Below are 25231 nucleotides of genomic sequence, written 5' to 3'. Positions count from 1 at the left end.
CCGGATTCCCGATCCCTCACTCCACCCTTCACCCCGATCCCTCTCTCCACCCCTAACTCACGATCCATCACCCCGATCCCACACTCCTGACCCCGGATTCCCGATCCCTCACTCCACCCCTCACCCGGATCCCTCACTCCACCCCTCACCCCGATCCCTCTCTCCACCCCTAACTCATGATCCATCACCCTGATCCCTCACTCTGCCCCTGACCCCAATCCTTCACCCCCGATCCCTCCTGATCCCTCACCCCCGACCCTTCGTACCTAATCCCTCACTCCCAACCCAACACCCTGATCCCTCAATCCAACCCCTCATTCTGGCCCCTCCTCCAATCCCTCACTACATCCTTCATTCCTGACCTCTCGCTCTCAGCAAATCAACCAAGACCCCTGACCCCCAATCGCTCAACCCAATACACTCCCGAAACCCTCACCCCTGACCTCTCACTCAGGTTCCTCACCCCGATCCCTCACTCTATCCTTCATCTGCGACTCCTCATCCCCGGCCAATCATCCCTGATCCCTGACCCCTGATCCATTGTCCCCAATACCTAACCACTCAACTTCGAAACCCTCACCCCCAACACTTCACCCCGATCCCTCGTTCTGATCACCACCAACCTCTCACTCCGACCCTTCACCTCTAACCCCACACTCCGCTTCTTCACCCACAACCCCTCATCCCAAATCCAACATACCCAACCCATAATCCCCGATCTCTCACCCTGACCCCTCGCCCCGATCTGATCCCTCACTCCGATCCCTCAATCTGACCCATTCCCCCGACCCCTCATCCTCGATCCCTCACTCCATTCTTCATCCCTGACATCTCGCCCTAGGCCAAACACCCTGACCCCTGATCCTTCAACCCCGATACCTGACCCCTGACACCTGAGCCTGACCCTGCACTCTGGCCTCTCTCTCCCAATACCTCACCATGACCCCTCATCTGACCCCCTACTCCTCCCACCAACTCCTCGCCCTGATCTCTCACCGCTGAACCCTCACCCCAACCTCTCACTCCGATCTTTCACCCCCAATCCCTCACTTCTGCCCCTCACCCTGACCCCTCATCCCTGATCATTCATCCCTGACCTCTCATACCAGGCCAATCACCCCTGACCCCGTCCCCCGTTCCCTCACCCCTGATACCTCACTCAGAATCCTCGGCCTAACCCCTCACCCTGATCCCTCACACCCGATCCCTCACCACAGATCCTTCACTCTGATCCCTCACCTCTGATCCTTCACCCCGATTCTTCACTCCAGATCCCTCACTCAGGCCTTCACCCCCAATCCCTCACTTCTGCCCCTCATCCCTGAAACCTCACGCTGATTCCTCACTCCATCCTTCATTCCTGACCCCTCATCCCATGCCAAACACCCCTGACCTCTGACTCCCGATCCCACTCTCTGATCTTTCAACCCAACTTCTTCCCTCCCTCTCTCCTCCTACCCCTCCCCCTTTTCCTCCTCCTCATCCACTCTTCCTCCTCTTCCTCCCCCTCTTCCCCCTCCTACCCCTCCTCCTTCCTCATTCAGCCTACATGCTCTGAAAAGTTTTTGCTGCTGTTCACAGGGCTACCCGGTGAGGATCTGACCGTCCTGTACTGGCTGGGATCTGGACACAGCCGACACGTGGTCTCTGTGGAGGGCCAGGTTAGTCCAGCTCTCACTCACACACATACACACAAAGACACCGACACACACACACACACACACACACACACACACACACACCCTGACACACACCGACACACACAATCACTTACATAGACACACACACCCTGACACACACACACACACACACACATACACCGACACACACTATCACTCGCACACAAAATTCCACGGATGCTGCCCGACCTGCTGAGTTCCTCCAGCGTGTTGTGAGTGTTGCTTTGACCCCAGCATCTGCAGAGTATTTTGTGTTTACACTCACAGATACAGACTCTGTCCCTCTCCCTCTCCCTCCCACTCTCTCTCTCACTTTCTCTCCCTCCCCCTCACAGGGGAACACTGAGCCCTGTACTGATCTGACTGTCTGTCTATACCAGGGGCGGTGCCCTGATGCCGGTGTGCTGGTATTGTCTGTCGATGGCAGGGAGCTGGTCCTGGATATCACGCGTAACCAGTGAGTACTGACCTCTGTGCAGCTAACACCGGCCTGTGACCCGGAAACTCTCTCAGCACCTACAGTCCTGCTAACAATGGGGACAAATTACAGAGAAACCCTGGGCTGGCAATGGGGACAGTTTACAGAGAAAACCCCTGGGCTGGCAATGGGGACAAATTACAGAGAAAACCCCTGGGCTGGCAATGGGGCCAATTTACAGAGAAAACCCCTGGGCTGGCAATGGGGACAGTTTACAGAGAAAACCCCTGGGCTGGCAATGGGGACAACTTACAGCGAAACCCCTGGGCTGCTGCCCACAGGACACGAGGCAGCTCTGTAGGTTTCCCTATGTGGTGGGGCTCTCCATAAAGCACCGTGACCTGTGCTCAGTTAAAGGTTTCACCAGTGATGCTGGCACCCCTACTGGGCACCGCAGTGTCAGAATCAATGGAGGTCTACTCAAAGGCTAACTCCCTCCAGCCCAAGCGCCTGAGTGCCAGGCACTTAAGGTGAAACAGAGGGCTGACCCCTTTCCTCTGCCTTCCCACTGCCCCCCGCCCCCCGCCCCCCCAGTGCTGACCCTCGTTCGCTGTGTGAAGAGTTCAGTTCCACTCCCAAAAATTGGATGAATCAGGGATCCTGACAGGAGGGCGCAGGAGACGAGTTAATTCTACAGCTGGCTTGCTGACACTCCAAACACTTGAGAACAAGATGTTGTTGAGGCCACATATCAGAATCAAAACCAGGTTTAAAATCACTGACATATATCCTGAAATTTTTATTTTGCGGCAGCAGTACAAAGCAACACACAACAATCAAAATTGTAAATTACAATTAGTACTTTTATATACGTGTGTGTAGATACATAAATTAAACAATTGAGGGAAAATTAAGAACAAAAACATAGTGATGTTGTGTTCACGGGTTCACTGTCCATTCAGATATGGGACAGCAGTGGGGAAGAAGCTGAAAAACTGCGTTGTGTCTCCTGACTCCTGTACACCCTCCTTGCCAGTAGCACGGGGAAAAGAGCCTGTCCTGGGGGATGGGGGTCCTTAATGACAGCTGCCTCCTCTTTGATCCCGTATTATGTTTCGTTTTGGTCACCCTTTTGTCTGAAAGATGCCGTTGAGTTGGAGAGTGTGCGGAGGAGATTAATGAAGATGTTACCAGAATTGAGTTTCACAGAGAGTTTGGATAGGTTGGGACTTCATTCCTTAGAGCATCGGGAACTGAGGGGTGATCGCATGGAGGTGCAGAAGATCACAAAGTATGTTTTCCCCAGGTTTGGGAAATGGAACAGCAGAGGGCATGCAGTTGGTGAGAGGGGAGTGATGCATTTATTTATTTAACGACACTGCACAGAATAGATCCTTCTGGCCCTTTGAGCCAACCCCAATTTAACCCTAAGCTAATCATGAGACTGGGGTAAAGGGCTGATTTATCTATTGCCATTCCCACATGGAATGTGGATGCTAGCAGGGTTGTATGGGAATGGGATGGAGAGCTCACATTTCCCCATCTTCTCAGGCACTGTGATCCTCATTTAAGTGGATTCTCTGCAACATTAAGCTTACGCTATCTGGTGCTCGCCAGCTGTCTGAGGTCCTCATGGGTCACACAGCCGTGGGCCAAATTCTGGGTTTAGTGCGCTGCTGTGTCAGACAGAGCCTGTGGTTGCTGGGGAAGGGTGGATGACAACGGTTGACTGGCTGAGCTTTACGAGCGGCTGACAGGAAGGAAGCTGAGACATGTGTTGTTTTAAGCACATTACACTCCCTGAGAGAATGGGCAGGTTTGTGCGAGTTAGTGTGCAGCCGGCGAAACAGGCGCCCTCGGCCGCAGCAGATGGGTCAAAGTCCAAGAGTCTCGGTCCCTCTGGATTCCACCTCCATCATCAGAACCTGGGAGTCTGTCTGTGGCATGCTGGGGTATCCCCACAGAAAGACAGCATGGCTCTGAGAGTGGATAGATTCTGCTAATCTGTCTCAGTCTTTCTGTACTTCCTCAACACTACCTGCCCCTCCACCTATCTTTGCAAACTTGATTTGTCAACAGATTTGTCAGGGACAATTTTCCTTTCAGGAAACCATGCTGACTATACATACAGCCTATTTTATCACGTACCTCCAAGTAGCCCGGAATCACATCTTTAACAGACAACTCCAACATCTTCCCAGCCACTGAGCTCAGGCTACCTGGCCTGTAATTTGCAATTTTCCATTCTTCTGGAACCATTCCAGAGTCTAGTGATTCTTGAAAGATCATTAATAATGCCTCCACAATCTCTTCAGCCACCTCTTTCAGAACCCTGGGGTGTACACCATCTGGTCCAGGTCACCTATCTACCTTTAGACCTTCCAGTTTCCCAAGAACCTTCCCCCTAGTAATGGTAACTTCACACACGTCTGCCCTCTGACATTCTCAAATGCCTGGCATACTGTGAATGTCTTCCACAATGAAGACTGATGCAAAGTACTTGAAACCCCTTTTTACTCGGCGTCTCTGGAAAACCATCTTGTTAGCCTCTCACAAACAGCCACTGGACTCCGCGGCAAGAAACCCATCTTTCTCAGGCTTCGTACGTCGAGGGTCTATATGTCTTTGGTCCCACCAAACCCGTGAGGTTGGGATGTCTCGCCCACCTAAACCCCCGTTTCTGTGAAAGGTGTGTGATTTACTACCCCCAGCAAGAAATAACAGATTGTACACTGCATACAATTAAAAGGAAGTAGATTTAAGAAAGTGAATTTAAGCAGTTATTAAATATGATAGAATCTTTTAAGAGATTGATTTCTAAAGATTAATTTTTAAAAGAGTGATTTCTAAAGTAAGTACATGTTCGGCACAGCATTGTGGCTGTATTGTGCTGTAGGTTTTCTCTGTTTCTGTGGTATTAAAATCAAAAAGGGCCCATACCTCTTAAAGAGTCAAATGCGCAGTAAATGGAGCTCATCTTGAACTTGTCTGCCAGTCATGCACTGGACCCCGCATCCTTTCGAACATTGCTCAAAATCCATCTTAAACAAACAGGTCTCCCACAGAAGTATTGGTTCTTCCTTCCTGAAGATATTTATCTGTACAAAGCATCTTGTTCAACAGGGACGGCATCTTCAGCCACCTTTTCCCCCGTCTTCTTCTAGCTCCCACCCACAAAGATCAAAGACCCAGCCATCTCCAGAACCTTCTCCCAGTTCCACTGTCCTGATTGGCTGACAGCACATTCCCAAGCTGAATAACAAGCCTCTAATCTTAGCTGAAACTCAAACAAGTTGAAAGCAAAAAAAAACCTGCTGTTACAGAACTGCTGAAATGAAATACCTTCAGCATTGCAGTAAAAATCTTAATCAGGGTGTTACATACTTATTCAGTTTGTCCACCATTTCATTGTCCCCCATTACTACCTCTCCAGCATCGTCTTCCAACAGTCTGATATCTGCTTTTGCCTCTCCTTTCCACTTTATATCTGAAGAAACTTTTTGCATTCTATTTAAATTTATTGGCTAGCTTGCTTTCATATTCCACTTTTTCCTTCCTTATGATTTTTTTTTAGTTGCCTTCTGTTGGTTTTCAAAACTTCCCAATTCTTGAACTTCCCACTAATTTTTGCTCTATTATATGCCCGCTGTTTGTCTTTTATGTGGGCTTTGTAGACCGTGGCTGTGTCACCTTGCCTCTAAAATAATTCGTCCCCATTTGGGATCTATATATTCTCCATCTTCCAAATTACTCCCATTACTGCTTTACCATCATCCCTGCTAGTGTACCCTTCCAATTAATTTTGGTCGGTTCCTCTCTCAAGCCTTTGTAATTCCCTTTACTCCACTGCAATAGTTCAGTACTTTACTTCAGTGGTTGGTAAGTTGATGGAGAAGATCCTGAGAGGCAGGATTTATGAACATTTGGAGAGGCATGATATGATTAGGAATAGTCAGCATGGCTTTGTGAAAGGCAGGTTGTGCCTTACGAGCCCGATTGAATTTTTTGAGGGTGTGACTAAACACATTGATGAAGGTAAGAGTGGTAGATGTACTGTATATGGATTTCAGCAAGGCATTTGATAAGGTACCCCATGCAAGGCTTATTGAGAAAGTAAGGAGGCATGGGATCCAAGGGGACATTGCTTTGTGGATCCAGAACTGGCTTGCCCACAGAAGGCAAAGAGTGGTTGTAGACAGGTCATATTCTGCATGGAGGTCGGTTACCAGTGGTGTGTCTCAGAGATCTGTTCCAGGACCCCTACTCTTCGTGATTTTTATAAATAACCTGGATGAGGAAGTGGAGGGATGGGTTAGTAAATTTGATGATGACACAAAGGTTGGGGGTGTTGTGGATAGTGTGGAGGGCTGTCAGAGGTTACAGCGGGACATTGGTAGGATGCAAAACTGGGCTGAGAAGTGGCAGATGGATTTCAACCCAGATAAGTGTGAAGTGGTTCATTTTGGTAGGTCAAATATGATGGCAGAATATAGTATTAATGGTAAGACTCTTGACAGTGTGGAGGATCAGAGGGATATTGGGGTCTGAGTCCATAGGACACTCAAAGCTGCTGCGCATGTTGACTCTGTGGTTAAGAAGGCATACGGTGCATTGGCTTTCATCAATAGTGGGATTGAGTTTAGGAGCCGAGAGGTAATGTTGCAACTATATAGGACCATGGTCAGACCCCACTTGGAGTACTGTGCTCATTTCTGGTCCCCTCACCAGAGGAAGGATGTGGAAACCATAGAAAGGGTGCAGAGGAGATTTACAAGGATGTCAGGCAACACACATCAAAGTTGCTGGTGAACGCAACAGGCCAGGCAGCATCTATAGGAAGAGGCGCAGTCGACGTTTCAGGCCGAGACCCTTCGTCAGGACGTCCTGACGAAGGGTCTCGGCCTGAAACGTCGACTGCGCCTCTTCCTATAGATGCTGCCTGGCCTGCTGCGTTCACCAGCAACTTTGATGTGTGTTGCTTGAATTTCCAGCATCTGCAGAATTCCTGTTGTTTACAAGGATGTCGCCTGGATTGGGAAGCATGCCTTATGAAAACTGGTTGAGTGAACTCAGCCTTTTCTCCTTGGAGCGACGGAGGATGAGAGGTGACCTGATAGAGGTGTATAAGATGATGAGAGCCATTGATCATGTGGATAGTCAGAGGCCTTTTCCCAGGCCTAAAATGGCTAAAATGAGCAGGCATAGTTTTAAGGTGCTTGGAAGTAGGTACAGAGGAGATGTCAGGGGTAAGTTTTTTACTCAGAGAGTGGTGACTGCGTGGAATGGGCTGCTGGCGAAAGTGGTAGAGGTGGATACAATAGGGTCTTTTAAGAGACTCCTGGACAGGTACATGGAGCTTAGAAAAATAGAGGGTTATTGGTATCTCTAGGTATTTTCTAAAGTAAGTATATGTTCGGCACAGCTTTGGGGGGCCGAAGGGCCTGTATTGTGCTGTAGGTTTTCTATGTTTCAATGTTTTTCTAAATCCCACTGCACTGTCCCTACTCACCAGCAGAAAACCCATTGCACTGTCCCTGCTCAGCAGCAGATATTGCTCTGCATCAATCCCACCAACCAGCAGGAATCCCACTGCACTGACCCACCGACCAGCAGGAATCCTCTGCACCAATCCCACTGACCTGCTGAAATCGCACTGCACTGTCACTACTGACCAGCAGGAATCCCATTACACTGTCCACACCGACCAACAGGTATCCCACTGCACTATATAATGCCCAGCTGGAATCCCACTGCATTATCCCTACTAACCAGCAGGAATCTCTCTGCACCAGTTCCACTGACTACCAGGAATTCCATTACACTATCCCCACTGACCAGCAGGAATTCCTTTCCAATGACCCACTGGCCAGCAGGAATCCTGCTGCACTGTCACCGCTGACCAGCAGGAATCCCACTGTTCCTGTCCCCATTGACCAGCAGGAATCCCTCTGCACTGTCACCACCGACCAGCAGGAATCCCTCTGTTCCTGTCCCCACTGACCAGCAGGTATCACACTGCTCTGTCCGCACTAACCAGCTGGAATCCCACTGCACTGCCCCACTGACCAGCAGGAATTTTGCTGCACTTCCCCCATGACCAGCAGGAATCCCACAGCACTGTCCCCACTGACCAGCAGGAATCTCTATCCACTGACCTCACTGACCAACAGGATTCCCATGGCACTGTCCTCACAGACCAGCAGGAATCATACTGCTCTGTCCCCACTGACCAGCAGGAATCGCTCTGTACCAATTCCACTAACCACCAGGAATCCCATTACACTGCCCCACTGATCAGCAGGAATCCTCTGCACTGTCCTCACTGACCAGCAGGAATCCCACTGCACTGCCTACATTGTACAGAGGTTGTATTGAGAGCATCCTGAGCAGCTGCATCACTGCCTGGTTTGGGAATTGCACCATCTCGGATCGCAAGACCCTACAGCGGATAGTGAGGTCAGCTGAGAAGATCATCGGAGTCTCTCTTCCCATCATTACAGACATTTACACCACACGCTGCATCCGTAAAGCAAACAGCATCGTGAAGGACCCCATGCACCCCTCATACAAACTCTTCTCCCTCCTGCCATCTGGCAAAAGGCACCAAAGCATTCGGGCTCTCACGACCAGACTATGTAACAGTTTCTTCCCCCAAGCCATCAGATTCCTCAATACCCAGAGCCTGGACTGACATCTACATAATGTATTATTATATTGTAACTTGTCCTCAACTGTGCCTATTGTCTTGTTTATTAATTATTGTACTGCCCTGCACTGTTTTGTGCACTCCTGTGCAGGTCTGTAGTCTAGTGCAGTTTTTATGTTGTTTTACGTAGTCTGGTGTAGCCTTGTGCTGTCTCACATAGTCTAGTGTAGTTTTGTGTTGTTTCATGTAGCACCAGGGTCCTGGAGGAACATTGTTTCATTTCTACTGTGTACTGTGCTAGCAGCTTATGGTGGAAATGACAATAAACTTGACTTAACTTGACTACACACCAGCAGGAATCGCTCTGCACCAATTCCACTGACCAGCAGGAATCCCACTGCTCTGTCACTACTGACCATCAGGAATCACTCTGCACTGCCACCGCTGACCAGTAGGAATCTCTGTGCACCAAGCCTTTGGTGCAGAGGGTTCTCAGAGTTCTTCAATGCTGTGAGATCTTGGCTTTCACCTCTCTCTAGTTGCATATCTCCCTCTGGGAGTAACTGTCCTTCCATTTGAGAGACCTCCTCTCCTTTGTTCCATGTGTCTGGTTGGTCACCCTGTACATCAGAGTCCTTGCTGATCGTGTGTGCTGGATGCTAGGAGTTGTTAATGACCAGCAGGCATGCCCTCTCCTACCAGAGACCCGGCTTTGCAGTACCCACTCCCCATCCCCCTCCTCGCTGCTCCCTGCTCTCAGCTCCTGGCCTGCAGACTGTTCTGTACGGCTGCACACTCTTTCACTGGTGGTAAAAGTGCTTTAATCGCACAGCTTTGTGGTTGAAACCACCAGTTCAAGGAACTGAAACACGACAGAGTGACTCTCAGCTGGAAGCCGTGTGCAGTCAGCTCTGGCTAGATGTCAGACACCCACAGCCTGGGCCCGTGTCCTGGTCAGACACCTATACTCTGGGTTTGTGCCTGGTCAGACACCCAGGGCCTGTGTCCATGTCAGTCCTGGTCAAACACCCAGACTCTTTCAGACACCCACACCCTGGTCTTGTGCCCTGGTCAGACAGCCACAGCCTGGGCTTTGTTTTAATTCCTGCTGCAATTACATTGCTTCCTCAGCACTACCTACCCCCCCCACCTACCTTCCTATCATCTGGAAACTTTGCCACAAAGCTATCAATTCCATTATACAAATCACTGACAAACAATGTGAAAATTAGCGGTCCCTAATTACTGACCCCTGTGCAACACCACTACTTACTGGCAGCCAAGCAGAAAAAGCCCCCTTTATTCCCACTCACTGCCTCCTTCTAGTCAGCCATTCCTCTATCCATGCCAGTATCTTTCCTGTAATGCCATGGGATTTTATCTTGTTAAGCAGCCCCATATGTGGCACCTTATCAAATCCTTCGGAGGTTTGCTAAGGCCATTGGGGAGAGTTTAAACTAGAATTGCTGGGGCTGGTGGGAACTGAAGAGGTGGAGGAAGGGGCAGTTGGCTCACAAATAGAGAAAGCTTGGAGACAGTGTGTGAGGGAGGATAGGCAGGTGATAGACAAGGGATGTGCTTAGACTGATGGTTTGAGATGTGTCTATTTTAATACAAGAAGCTTCATGAACAAAGCAGATGAGAGAGTGTGGATTAGTACTTGGAGATATGATGTTGTGGCCATTACAGAGACTCAGATGGCTCAGGGGCAGGAATGGTTACTTCAAGTGCCAGGCTTTAGATGTTTCAGAAAGGACAGGGAGGGAGGCAAAAGAGGTGGGGGCGAGGCACTGTTGATCAGAGATAGTGTCACGGCTGTAGAAAAGGAGAAAGTCATGGAGGGGTTGTCTACTGAGACTCTGTGGGTGGAAGTTGGAAACAAGAAGGGGTCAGTTACTCTACTAAATGTTTTTTATAGATCACCCAGTAGTAACAGGGACATCGAGGAGCAGATAGGGGGACAGATTCTGGAAAGGTGTAATAATAACAGGGTTGTCACGGTGGGAGATTTTAATTTCCCAAATATTGATTGGCATCTCCTTAGAGCAAGGGGTTTAGATGTGTTGGAGTTTGTTAGGTGTGTTCAGGAAGGTTTCTTGACACAATATGTAGATAAGCCTACAAGAGGAGAGGCTGTACTTGATTTGGTATTAGGAAATGAACCTGGTCAGGTGTCAGATCTCTCAGTGGGAGAGAATTTTGGAGATAGTGATCACAATTCCATCTCCTTTACCATAGCATTGGAGAGGGATAGGAACAGACAAGTTAGGAAAGTGTTTAACTGGAATAAGGGGAAATATGAGGCTATCAGGCAGGAACTTGGAAGCATAAATTGGAAACAGATGTTCTCAGGGAAATGTGTGGAAAAAATATGGCAAATGTTCAGGAGTTATTTGCATGGCGTTCTGCATAGGTATGTTCCAATGAGACAGGGAAAGGGTGAGTAGGATAGGGGTGGGTGTATGACTGAGTTGGGTGGCGGTAGGAACTCCAGACCTCAGTGTGTAACGGTAGGAAGAACTCTAGACTTCATTATGTAGCTGAAGGAGGGAACTCCAACAGTTATCACTAAGCCAGCGTTGTCAGGCCTCCATTGCTCAATCTACCAGTCAGAGCCGGAGAACCATTATTCAGATCCTTAGTATGTCTACTCCTTCCTGTCCCTGAATGAGACTCTGTCAGCTGCCCCAGCCCCATCCCTACCCCTGAATAAATCTGTGCCTGACTTCCTGTTGTGATTCCAGGAGGCTGCTCACACACGGTTACACGGAGACACACTATCATCTGGATGGCAGTCGCGTGACCATCAGTCCAAACCACACGGTGAGGGAATGGGAGCCTCAGTGGGTTGGTGATGTGGGTATGGCTCAGCCCGTGTGTGGGTGGAGTGGGTGAGGATCGTTCTTGGTGGTGGGGGAGGATGGGTAAAGGTCGTGTGTGTCGGGGGAGTGGGAAGGGAGAGGTCATCGGGGTCTGGGACACCCCAGGGGTTTATTCGATGGGAAGGCGAGGTCATCGGGGTGGGGTGAATGGGAGGGGAGATGTCACGTGCCTCTGGGGAATGGGAGGGGTGTAGGTTATCCTGGGGCTGGGAGATGTCAGTGAGGTGTGGGTTATCCCAGGGGTGTGGGTACAGGCTGGGTCACATTGAGGGTTGGATCACCCACGGGTGCGGAGCGGGTCCCTCAGGTGTGACGGTTTATCATCCGGCCTGAGGGATGGATCACCCGGGGGCACCAAAGGTGAAGATCTTGGCCCCCCAGGGTGCCGATTGGGTCACCGTGCGGTGCTGCTGTGAGTGTGTGGGTCGCTCAGGGGTGCGAGGTGATGATGTCTGTCTTGTCCCTGCAGGACCACTGCCTGTACCATGGACGTGTCCGTAGCCATCGGCACTCCTGGCTTGCCCTCAGCCTGCGCTACGGTGTCCGGTGAGAAGCCGCAGCGGGGAGGGCAGTGTGGGGCTGGCAGGGAGAGTGCCGGATGGGTGGGGGGTGGTTGGGTGTGAGGGGTGTATCTGCGATTATCGATCGAGGGGAGTCAGAGGGTGATTGGTATTGTAGGGAGTCAGGTGTATGTGAGGGTGAGTGGGTGTGAGGTGTGAGTGTGGGGGTGTCAGGGGCAATTGGGGTGTGTGGTTCTCAGGGTGAGGGTGTGAGGTGTGAGTGTGGGGGTGAGAGTGGGAATTAGGGGGTGTGTGCTTCTCTGTCAGGGTGAGTGTGAGTGTCAGAGTGGGTTGTTGGGAAGTTAAGGAAAGGCTAGGGGTGACAATTGGAGTCGGTGGGTGGGTGTCGGTGGGAGACAGTTGCTGAGTGTGCGTAGTGACTGGGGGTGTCAGTGGGAGTCAGTCAGTGAGCGGCTGCTGGTGATTGTGGAGGTGTCTGGTTGTCAGTCAGTGGGTGGGTGCAAGTGGTGACTGTAGGGGTGACAGTGGGAGACAATCAGTGGGGGTGTTGGTTGTGACTGTGGGAGCTGTCTGGGGGAGTCAGTCGGTGAGGGTGTCTCTGGGAGACATTGGTGGGAGTGATAACTGTGGGGGGTGTCAGTCCGTGGGGTGTGTCTCTGGGGTGTCGGTCGGTGGGAGTGATAACTGTGGGGGGTGTCATTCAGTGGCGCTGATAACTGTGGGGGGAGTCAGTCAGTGGGGAATGTCTCTGGGGGTCAGTCGGTGGGGGTGATAACTGTGGGGGGAGTCGGTCAGTGGGGGTGATAACTGTGGGGGGAGTCAGTTGGTGGGGGTGTCTCTGGGGGTCGGTTGGTGGGGGTGATAACTGTGGGAGGAGTCAGTCGGTGGGGGTGATAACTGTGGGGAGAGTCAGTCGGTGGGGGTGATAACTGTGGGGGGTGTCAGTCGGTGTGGGTGTCGGTGGGGGTGATAACTGGGGGGGTCGGTCAGTGGGGGTGATAACTGTGGGGGGTGTCAGTCCGTGGGGTGTGTCTCTGGGGTGTCGGTCGGTGGGGGTGATAACTGTGGGGGGTGTCAGTCGGTGGGGAGTGTCTCTGGGGGTCAGTCAGTGTGGGTGATAACTGGGGGGGTGGCAGTCGGTGAGGGTGATAACTGTGGGGGGTGACAGTTGGTGGGGTGTGATAACTCTGGGGGGAGTCAGTCATTGGGGGTGATAACTCTGGGGGTGGCAGTCGGTGGAGGTGATAACTGTGGGGGGTGACAGTCGGGGTGTGATAACTGTGGGGGGAGTCAGTTATTGGGGGGTGATAACTCTGGGGGTGGCAGTCGGTGGGGGTGATAACTGTGGGGGGTGTCAGTCCGTGGGGTGTGTCTCTGGGGTGGCAATTGGTGGGGGTGATAACTGTGGGGGGTGTCAGTCGGTGGGGAGTGTCTCTGGGGGTCAGTCGGTGTGGGTGATAACTGGGGGGGTGGCAGTCGGTGAGGGTGATAACTGTGGGGGGTGACAGTTGGGGTGTGATAACTGGGGGGAGTCAGTCATTGGGGGTGATAACTGTGGGGGGTGACAGTCGATGGGGTGTGATAACTGTGGGGGGAGTCAGTTATTGGGGGGTGATAACTTTGGGGGTGGCAGTCGGTGGGGGTGATAACTATGGGGGTGTCAGTGGGGAGTGTCTCTGGGGGTCAGTCAGTGGGTGTGATAACTGTGGGGAGGGTCAGTCGGTGGGGGTGATAACTGTGGGGGTGTCTCTGGGGGTCAGTCAGTGGGTGTGATAACTGTAGGGGTGGCAGTCGGTGGGGGTGATAACTGGGCGGGGTGGCAGTCGGTGGGGGGTGTCTCGGGGGGTCAGCATGGACTTGTAGAAATGTGTTGTAACATTTGTGATTGTACCCACACCCTGTGGCATCTCGTTCCACATTCCCACTGCCGTCTGGGTGGAAACAGTTGCCTCTCAGGTACCTCTTTTAAAACCTGTTGCCCTTCAATGTAACCTATGTTCTCTGATTTTGGAATCCCCTCCAGCTGCTGGTGGAGGTGATCAATAAACCTTGTCAGTTCTAGGGTAACTGTTGTTGTTGTCGTACTCCACAGTGGGGTTGTTGCCATGGATACCACTAATGGTTATTACCTACAACCAATCGGAGAGAATCTGCATCGGGTGACCCGGATGGGGAGCCTGACTGTTGGCCACGGCCGGTGTGGACGGGGCGACGACCGGTGGACAGACAGGGACTTGATGGGACGCCTGGTGCAGCACTTCCACAGGGTGAGGTTCACTGCCATCTTACCCTACCTGACCCTCGGAGCCTAGCTTCCCACTCTGTCGCACTGCCCGCAGTTTCCCCTATGTACACCCCGCCCTCCCACCTCCATCCACCTCCCTGGACTGACCCCTGACCCCCTTCTTCTAACCACAACAGGTGGCCCCAGTAGAGCACTGACCAAGAATCCTTGACCACCCCTGGGCCCCTGATCTGTGATGGACTTCTCAGCTATTCTCTAGACCATTGACCACGACCCTGTCGGAGCCCGTCCCTGACAGGACCCCATGACCCTATCCCACAGCCCAGAACCTGAACGCACGTTGGTTCCTTGGAACCCAGAGTCCCTGAGAGACCCTGGCCCTGCAGTCACCTTGACCCCAACTTCCTATTATTTCTGACACCCCCCCACCAATCCTCAATCCGCCAACCCGCTGAACCTTGACCCCAATTCCCTGCTGACCAATTTACTCCTACCAGCCCCTGTCTGCCTCTGCTCAGCCAAACCCCTGACTATTCCTAAAGATCTAGAACATAGAATCTTGCCAAATAGTACAAGCTTTTTATAGAGATCTGGAACATGGAACTGTGCAGAATAGAACAGGCACTTCATGCAGATCTAGAACATAGAACAGTGATGAATGATAGAGTCCATTCAAAGACATCTAGAACATAGAACAGTATTGAAAGTGAAATGCCCTCTATAGGGATCTAGAACATAGAACAATGCCAAAACGTAAAGGCCCTTTGTAGAGATCTAGAACATAGAACAGAGCCAAATATTACAGGTGTTTCAGATTGATCTAGAATATAGAACAGTGCTGATCATTACGGGCCTTTCATAAGATCTACAGCATAGAAAAGTGCTGAACAGTACAGACCACTCATAGAGATTTGGAACATAGAATTGTGCGGAACAGACTATTCATACAGGTCTAAAACATACAACAGTGCTAAATACTATAGGCCTTTCATAGAGATCTAGGACGCAGAACAGTGCCAAACAGTACAGTCCATTCATAGTGATCTAGAACATAGAACAGTGCCAAACATCACAGGCCATTCAGATTGATTTGGAACTTAGAACAGTGCTGATCATTACAGGCAGCACATAGAATCTGGAACAGAGCTGTACTGAGAAGTACAGGCCCTTCACAGAGATCTAGAACATTGAAGAGTGCCATACAGTATAGTCCTTTTATAGTGATCTAGGACATAGAATTGTGCCGAATAGTACAGGCCCTTCAGAGGGATTCTGAACATCCAACAGTGTAGGTTTTTAACACCATGTGTGGTGAGTACCCAGAACAAGTTGTTCGGTGTGCTGTTGGAAACTGATTTGATAGTGGTGTTGGAAGCTGGTTTGATGGTGGTGTTGGATGCTGGTTTGATGGTGGTGTTGGAAACTGGTTTGATAGTGGTGTTGGAAACTGGTTTGATGGTGGTGTTGGAAACTGGTTTGACGGTGGTGTTGGAAACTGGTTTGATGGTGGTGTTGGAAGCTGGTTTGATGGTGGTGTTGGAAACTGGTTTGATGGTGGTGTTGGAAACTGGTTTGATGGTGGTGTTGGAAACTGGTTTGATGGTGGTGTTGGAAACTGGTTTGATGGTGCTGTTGGAAACTGGTTTGATAGTGGTGTTGGAAACTGGTTTGATAGTGCTGTTGGAAACTGGTTTGATAGTGGTGTTGGAAGCTGGTTTGATGGTGGTGTTGGATGCTGGTTTGATAGTGGTGTTGGGAGGGAGGAGAAGATGGCGGCGCAACGCAGCACGCGCGGCCGTTCCGAATGAATATCGTATTTGTGAAGTAGGATGCTGTGCACATCCCGGATTTGATGGAGACAGCCGTGAGAAGCGCGGAGGAACATCTGGAGAAAATTCTGAAATGCCCGCTTCACTGCCGCTGCTACTGTGCGATTGAGAATCTCCGGAGGGGAAGGCCCCAAATCCTCGGCTTTGCCTGTTGCCTGTTGCCAGGCCCGGGGTCGAAGCGCTCGGCAGAGATGGTGCTCGGTGCTCAGTGTCGGAGAGCTGGTCGGAGGCTCGGAGTCGGACTGTGGTCGGATGGTTCCGGGATGCTACATCGGCAAGTTGGCGGCGCTGGAGGTTTACCGTCTGCGTGAGATGATGGAACTTCCGAGAGACTTTGAGACTTTTACTGTGCCATGGTCTGTTCTTATCAAATTACAGTATTGTTTTGCACTGTTGTAACTATATGTTATAATTATGTGGTTTTTGTTAGTTTTTAAGTTGGTTTGTCATGTGTTTTCGTGATATCATTCTGGAAAAAACATTGTATCATTTCTTAATGCATGCATTACTAAATGACAATAAAAGGGGACTGCATGTCCTCATAATCTAAATCTAAAAAAACTAGTTTGATAGTGGTGTTCGAAACTGGTTTGATAGTGGTGTTAGAAACTGATTTGACAGTGGTGTTGGGAGCTGGTTTGATAGGAGTTTTGGAATCTGGTTTGATGGTGGTGTTGGAAACTGATTTGACAGTGGTGTTGGGAGCTGGTTTAATGGTGGTGTTGGAAGCTGGTTTGATGGTGGTGTTGGAAGCTGGTTTGATGGTGGTGTTGGAAGCTGGTTTGATGGTGGTGTTGGAAGCTGTTTGACAGTGGTGTTGGGAGCTGGTTTAATGGTGGTATTGGAAGCTGGTTTGATGGTGGTGTTGGAAGCTGGTTTGATGGTGGTGTTGGAAGCTGTTTGACAGTGGTGTTGGAAGCTGATTTGATAGTGGTGTTGGGAGCTGGTTTGATGGTGGTGTTGGAATCTGGTTTGATGGTGGTGTTGGAATCTGGTTTGATGGTGGTGTTGGAAGCTGTTTGACAGTGGTGTTGGAAGCTGATTTGATAGTGGTGTTGGGAGCTGGTTTGATGGTGGTGTTGGAATCTGGTTTGATGGTGGTGTTGGAAGCTGGTTTGATGGTGGTATTGGAAGCTGGTTTGATGGTGGTGTTGGAAGCTGGTTTGATGGTGGTGTTGGAAGCTGTTTGACAGTGGTGTTGGAAGCTGATTTGATAGTGGTGTTGGAAGCTGATTTGATAGTGGTGTTGGGAGCTGGTTTGATGGTGGTGTTGGAATCTGGTTTGATGGTGGTGTTGGAAGCTGGTTTGATGGTGGTGTTGGAAGCTGGTTTGATGGTGCTGTTGGAATCTGGTTTGATGGTGGTATTGGAAGCTATTTGACAGCCACATGAACAGTAGGGAATGGGGGATGTGGACATTTGCAGTGAGAAGGGATATACTTTAATTTGGCATTTTGTTCAGCACAGACCATAAAACCATAAGCTATAAGAGCAGAAGTAGGCCATTTGGCCCATCGAGTCTGCTCCACCATTCAATCATGGGCTGATCCAATTCTTCCAGTCATCCCCACTCCCCTGCTTTCACCCCATACCCTTTGATGCCCTGGCTAATCAAGAACATATCTATCTCTGCCTTAAATATTCCCAATGACTTGGCCTCCACCGCTGCTCGTGACAACAGGCTCGTGACATTGTGGGCCATAGAATCTATTGCTCTGCGGTATTGTTTTGAGTTTTGTGTTCTGAATGGGTATGACAGGAAATGACACTTTGATCTTCACCGCAACTGAGCTGCAGTTCAACAGCAGGAGGTTTTGTTCCTGCTGCACAGGGAGCTGGTGAGGCCACTCTGGGGTTCTGTGCACATCTCTGCTTTTCTTACCTAACAACGGCAGAGCAATGCTAGAGGGAGCTGAGAGGAGATTAACCAGGCTGATCCTGGGATCTGTGGGTTGTGTGATCAGGACAGACTGAATAGTTTGGGCATGCTGGAGCTCTCTGACGGGTGGTGTCTGAAAAGAGGATACTGTCTAAGTTGCATGCCATCTTGGACAATGTCTCCCATCCACTACATAATGTACTGGGTGGGCACAGGAGTACATTCAGCCAGAGACTCATTCCACCGAGATGCAACATAGAGCATCATAGGAAGTCACTCCTGCCTGTGGCCATCAAACTTTACAACTCCTCCCTTGGAGGGTCAGACACCCTGAGCCAATAGGCTGGTCCTGGACTTATTTCCTGGCATAATTTACATATTACTATTTAATTATTTATGGTTCTATTACTATTTAATTATTTATGGTGCAACTACAACGAAAACCAATTTCCCCTGGGATCAATAAAGTATGACTATGACTATGAAGTGGGGGGGGTGACACTAATCACACATCTCAGACCATGAGTTCGGCTTGGCAGCTCAGATGTTGGGAGAGTCAGGGGTAGGGATCATAACGACATAATGAGGACTGGTTCGTGTAAAGCCGAAGGACATAGATATTTCTTCTGTCAGGCACTATAGAATCTGTGGAACTTTGTGCCCCGACCATCGGTGAGAGACACACATTGGAAGTGTTTAAGGTGGAGGGGTGTGGGGCCTGGTGCAAACGAGGCCTTGTGAAGACTCACCATCACCCCGTCGAATGGTGGGGCAGGTCTGGGGGGCCTGACCACCACCTCCTGCTGCCAGCATTCTGTCAACATGGGACTGCCATGGGGTCCAGGCTCGATGGGCCGAGTGGCCTCTCTCCTGCTGATGTTTTGGGGGTGGGGGCTGCAGTTGAATTGCATGGGGCCCAGATCTTCCGTTAACCCACAACACCGGGCTGACCGGCCCCTCGCAGGGCAGGAGAACAGTCCCTCAGGAATTCAGTGTTAACCCACGAGACACTCCCTCTCCTCCCGTCTCCTCTCCCACAGGTCCGGCGCGATTCCTGGGACACAGAGAAATTCATGGAAATCTATATTGTAGCCGACCATGCCGAGGTCAGAGGTTGCTGGCTGGGTGAGGGGTGAGGGGTCAGGGAGGGGGGATTACTGGCTGGGTGAGGGGTCAGGGAGGGGGATTGCTGACGGTGTGAGGATTACTGGCTGAGTGAGGGGTCGGGACAGGGAGGGGGATTACTAGTGGGATCAGGAGACAGGGAGAGCGATTACTGGCATGGTGAGGGAACAGGGGATGGGGGGGTTTACTGGCATGGTGAGAGGACAAGGAGGGGGATTACTGACGGTGTGAGGGGTCAGGGGACAGGGAGGGGGATTACTAGCGGGATCAGGAGATGGCGAGTGATTACTGGCAGGGTGAGGGAACGGGATGGAGGGGGATTACTGGCAGGGTGAGGGGACAGGGAGGGGGATTACTGGTGTGGTGAGGGGTAGGGTGAGAGGTTACCATAAGACAGGAGTAGTATTAGGTCATTTGGCCCATTGAGTCTGCTCCGCCGTTCAATCATGGCTGATCCTTTTTTCTCCTCCTCAACCACACTGACTGGCCTTCTCCCCGTAACCTTTGATGCCATGTCCAATCAAAAACCTATCAATCTCTGCCTCAAATACACCCAACCACCTGGCCTCCACAGTTCTTGTGGTAATAAATTCCACAAATTCACCACCCTCTCGCTAAAAAATTTCTCCACATCTGTTTTAAATGGACACTCCTCTATCCTGAGGCTGTGCCCTCTTGTCCTGGACTCTCTCACCATGGGAAACATCCTTTCCACGTCTACTCTGTCTAGGCCTTTCAACATTCGAAAGGTTTCAATGAGATCCCCCCTTATCCTTTTAAATTCAAGCGAGTACAGACTCAGAGCTATCAAACATTCCTCACATGATAACCCTTTCATTCCCGGAATCATCCTTGTGAACCTCCTCTGAACCCTCTCAATGCCAGCACATCTTTTCTAAGATGAGGGGCCCAAAACTGTTCACAATACTCAAGGTGAGGCCTCACCAGTGTCTGACAAAGCCTCAACATCACATCCTTGCTCTTGTATTCGAGACCTCTGGAAATGACTGCTAACATTGCATTTGCCTTCCTGCCGCCGACTTCACCTGCAAGCTACCCTTTAGAGTGTTCTGCACAAGACCTCTCAAGTCCCTTTGTACCTCCCATTTTTGGATTTCCCTAGTCTGCACATTTATTTCTGCTACTAAAGTGCCTGACCAACATCGTATTTCATTTGCCACTCTCTTGCCCATTTGTTACATAACACACAATCCAGTATAGCTGATCTCCTCATAGACTCAGTGACAAACTGCTCTAAAAAGCCACCTCGTAGGCATCAAACAAATTCATTCTCTTAAGATCTATTTCCAACGTGATTTTCCCAATGGACCTGCATGTTAAAATTTCCCGTGACCCACCATAACATTGCCCGTTTGACTCGCCTTTTCTATTTCCTGTTATAATCTGTGGTCCACCTCCCAGCCATTGTTGGGAGGCCTGTATATAACTGCTGTCAGGGTCCTTTTACTCTTGCAAGTTTCTTAACTCAACCCACAAGGATTCAACATGTTCTGGTCCTCTGTCACATCTTTCTACTGATTTGATGCCATTCTTTACCAGCAGAGCCACACCACCCCCTCTGCCCACCTTCCTATCCCTCTGGTACAATGTGTAACCTTGGACATTCAGCTCCCAACTACAACCATCCTTCAGCCACGATTCAGTGATGGTCACAACATCATACCCGACAATCTGTAAAAGTGCAACAAGATCATCCACCTTATTTCTTATACTCTGTTCATTGAGATATAACACTTTGAGTACTGTATTTGCTACCTTTTTTGATTCTGCATCCCTAATGCACTGATACTCACCCTGTTGATGGTCACTGGGTGAGGGGGGTCACTGAGTGAGGGGGGGTCACTGAGTGAGGGGGGTCACTGGGTGAGGGGGGTCACTGAGTGAGGGGGGGGTCACTGGGTGAGGGGGGTCACTGAGTGAGGGGGGGTAACTGGGTGAGGGGGTCACTGGGTGAGGGGGGTCACTGGGTGAGGGGGGTCACTGAGTAACGGGGTCACTGGGTGAGGGGGTCACTGGGTGAGGGGGGGTCACTGGGTGAGGGGGTCACTGGGTAAGGAACAGTTTCTGTGTGAGGTGGTTACTTGGTGGGGGGTTACTGCATGGGGGGTTACTGGGTGAAGGTGTTGTTATTGAGAGAGAGGTAGTTACTGGGTGAGTTAGGTTACGAGGTGAGGGGTTACTGAGTGGGTGTAACTGGGAGAGGTTAGTTACTAGGTGAGTTAGGTTACGAGGTGAGGGGGTTACTGGGTGAGGGGGTTACCGGGTGATGGGGGTTACTGAATGAGGGGGGATACTGGGTGAGTTAGGTTACTGGGTGGGAGTTACGGTGTGCATGTCCTGCCCCATTTGCTGCAGTCTGACTTCTTGCCACCCCAGTTCCAGAGCCAGAACCGCGACCTCGGGAAAACCAAGGACAGAATCCTGGAGATTGCAAATTATGTGGATAAGGTACGAGCTACCTCTGTCCCTACTTCCTGGCCCAGAGAGGGTCCACTATCGTACATGCTGTAGTGAAAGTTTGTGGTTTCCAGAACCTTCCACTGCTTCTGGGAAAGCTGATGTTATTGTCAGAGCACCGAACAGAAACAGCCCTTTGGCCCACATTGTCTGGCTGAACTAATTCATAACTTAGTTGGGCATGAGGCCCAAACAAACTAATCCCTTGTGTCTACACCCTTTCCATTTTCCTCTCATTCATATGTCTGTCTAAGAGCCCCTTGAACACCTTCATCTTATCCGTGTCTACCATGACCCCAAGAAGCACATTCCAGGCACGCACCACGATCTGCCCCTTGCATCTCCTTCGAAATTACCCCTTCTCACCTTAATCGCACGGTCTGGTATTCAACATTTCAACCCTGGGGAAAAGTTACTGTCTGTCTACTCTATCATAATTTTTCACCCTCTATCAGCCTCCAACGCTCCTGGGGAAATCACCCAAGTTTGTCCAAACTCTCGTTATAGCACGTGACCATGGGTGGGAGTTACGGTGTGCATGGAGGGATAGTGTCAGCTAGACAGGCTGAGCGGCCTTCACAGGGCAGTTTCCTCAGTCAGTTCCACAGTGTGTGAATGTCACTGAATCTCAGGATTGTACATGGTGATATATACGTACTTTGATAATAAACTAACTTTGAATTTTGAACTTTGCATGTCCCGCCTTTCCCGGCAGTTTTACAGAAGTCTGAATATTCGGATCGCACTGATCGGGCTGGAAGTGTGGACCCACAGGGACCAGATCGCCGTCAGCACAGACCCCAACGCGGTGCTCTCCGCCTTCCTGAAGTGGAGACGGCAGCTTTGGGCGCGGATGCAACACGACAACGCCCAGCTCATCACGTAAGTGGTGGGGGGGGGGGGAGATTTCTGCAGGAGTGTGTGTAGGAGGGGCTATGGGCTTTCTCTGCATATCTACCCGTGTGTGCGTGTGTGTGTGTATATGTATGTGTCTGTGTTTTTGTGTATCTGTGGGTGTGTGCTTATGTTTGTGTGAGTCTGTGTGTGTGTCTCTCTGAGTATGTCTGTGTATCTGTATGTGTCTGTGTGCATGTGTTTATGTGAGTGTCTGTGTTTGTGTGGGTGCGTTTGTGAGTAAGTATATGTGTGTTTATGTGAGTGTGTGAGTTCGTGCTTGTATGAGTGTGTGTTTATGTAAGTGTGTGTGTGGGTGCTTCTGTGAGTTATTATATGTCTATGTGTGTTTGTGTGATGTGTGTGTGTATATGAGTGCGAGGGAAACCCATTCCCCTGTGATGGCCTGTGTGTTTGTGTGAGTCTCTCTCTCTCTCTGTTTGTGTATATCTATGGGTGTGTATGTTTGTGTTGATGTGAGTGTGTGTCTCTCTGAGTGTGTCCATACGTCTCTGTATGTCTGTGTGTCTCTGTGCGTGTCTGTGATTATCTGTCTGTGAGTGTTTTTGTGTGAGTATGTATGTGTGAGTGTGTGTGCGTTTGTGTGTGTGCGTGCTTGTGTAAGTGTGTGTGCCTGTTTGTGTGTTAGTGTGTGTGTTTGTATGATTGTGTGTGTGAGTGGGTGTGTGTGAGTCTGTGTGTTTGTGTGAGTGTGTCTCTATGTGTGATTGTGTGAGTGTGTGTAGGTATTTGTGTGAATGTGTGAGCCTGTGTATGTGTGTCTGTGAGTGTGTGTGTGTGTGTGTGTGTGTGTGTTTGTGTGAATGTGTGTGTCTGTGAGTGTGTGTGTCTGTATCTGTGTGTGTGAGTGTGTGATTGTGTGTGTGTGTGTGTGAGGGTACATGTGAGAGAGTGTACATGTCTCTGAGGGTTTTGTGTCTATCTGTGTGTGTGTGTGTTTCTGTGTGTCTCTCTCTGAGTGTGAGTGTGTTAGTGTGTGTGCATATGTATGTTTGTGTGAATTTGTATGTGTATTTGTGTGTGTGTGTATGTATGAATGTGTGAATCTGTGTGAGTTTGTATGTATGAGTGTCTGGGTGTTTGTGTGAGTGTGCATGTATCGGTGTATCTGTGTGAGTGTGAATCTTTGTGCAAGTTTGTGAGTGTGTGTATGTGTGTTTGCATGATAGTGTATGTGAGTTGGTTTATGAGAGTGTGTGTGCTTGTGTGATAGTGTGTGCATCTGTGTATGTGTGTGAGTATGTTTGTGTGTGACTGTGTGCGTGTATGAGTGTGTGTGTGTGTGTGTGTGTTTCTGGTATGTGTTTGTTTTGTGAGTGTGTGTGTGTGTGTGATTGTGTGTGCATTTGTGTGATTATGTGTGTAGTCATTGTGTGAGTTTGTGTGCCAGTGTGTGTGAGTCTGTGTGTGTTTTGTGAGTGTGTGTGTCTATGTGTGCCTGTGTGTTTGTGTGTGGGTTTCAGTGTGTGTTTATATGAATGTGTGAGCCTGTGTATGTGTGTCTGTGCACGTGTATGACTTTGATTGTGTATGTGTGTCTATGAGTGTGTGTGCATTTGTCTGTGTGTGTACTTGTTTGAGTGTCTGTGTGTGTGATTGTGTGTGTGTTTTTTGTGAGTGTGTTTGTGCATGTTTGGTGAATGTGGCTATGTATGTGTGTATGTGAGTATCTGTGTGTATCTGTGTGTGTGAGTGCGTGTGTGTGTGTGTGTGTGTGTGTGTGCATGTGTGTGTCAGTGTGTGTTTGTGTATGAGGATGTGTGTGAGAGAGTGCATGTGTCTCTGAGTGTTTTGTATATGTCTGGGTGTATGGGTGTGTGTGTGTGTGTGTGCTTCTGTGTGTCTCACGGAGTGTGAATGTGTTAGTGTGTGTATATGTAGGTTTGTGTGAGTCTGTGTGAGTGTGTATGTTTGTGTGAGTTTGTGTGCATGAGTGTGTGTGAATGTGTGTGTGTTCCCATGTGTATGTGAATGTGAGTGTGTATGTTTATGTATGTGTGTCTGTCTGTCTGTGTGTGTGTGTCTTTGTGAGCTGAGCTCTTTTTACCCTCTTCCCTGCTGCAGAGGTGTGACGTTCCGGGGAACGACCATCGGGATGGCGCCACTGGAGGGGATGTGCTCGCTGGATACCTCGGGAGGCGTCAGCATGGTGAGCCTGCAATCTTCCTGCAAGGCTGTGCATTGACTGGTGGTGGGGAACGAGGGAGCATGAGGACTGGAAAGAGTGAGTGGGGGGGGGCAGGGTGGATGGGGTCTCTCTTTCTATCTATCTACCTACCTATCTAAATACAGTGCCTATAAAAAGTATACACCCCACCTTGGAAGTTTCCATGTCTTACTGTTTTATAACATTGAATCACAGTGCATTTACTGGGGCTTTTTTGACAACAGAAAAAGACTCATGTCAAAGTGTAAACAGATCTACAAAGTGATCTAAATTAATTACAGATATAAAACACAAAATAGTTGATTGCATAAGTATTCACCCCCTTTAATATGACACACCAAATCGTCACTGATGCAGCCAATTGGTTTCAGAAGGCACATAATTAGGTAAATGGAGATCACTGTGTGCAGTCAAGGTGTTTCAATTTAATGTAGTAAAAATACACCC

At 49.8% G+C, this 25231-nt stretch overlaps 1 protein-coding gene across 1 annotated transcript in view; it reads left to right on the top strand.

Annotated features, from left to right (window-relative positions):
* Positions 1-25231, top strand: part of LOC134345897 (disintegrin and metalloproteinase domain-containing protein 33-like) — a 118400-nt gene that overhangs the window by 253 nt on the left and 92916 nt on the right. Inside the window, exons 2-10 of the mRNA XM_063047241.1 lie at positions 1582-1661; positions 2060-2136; positions 11488-11566; positions 12095-12171; positions 14239-14413; positions 19140-19205; positions 21622-21693; positions 22418-22584; positions 24682-24766. Of these exons, the coding sequence (XP_062903311.1) occupies positions 1582-1661; positions 2060-2136; positions 11488-11566; positions 12095-12171; positions 14239-14413; positions 19140-19205; positions 21622-21693; positions 22418-22584; positions 24682-24766 (878 nt within the window). The remainder of the gene's footprint in view (positions 1-1581; positions 1662-2059; positions 2137-11487; positions 11567-12094; positions 12172-14238; positions 14414-19139; positions 19206-21621; positions 21694-22417; positions 22585-24681; positions 24767-25231) is intronic.

Source organism: Mobula hypostoma, chromosome 4 (genome assembly GCF_963921235.1).
Source record: "Mobula hypostoma chromosome 4, sMobHyp1.1, whole genome shotgun sequence".
In the NCBI taxonomy this organism is placed as follows: domain Eukaryota; kingdom Metazoa; phylum Chordata; class Chondrichthyes; order Myliobatiformes; family Myliobatidae; genus Mobula; species Mobula hypostoma.
This window is presented reverse-complemented; position numbering and strand designations above follow the sequence as displayed.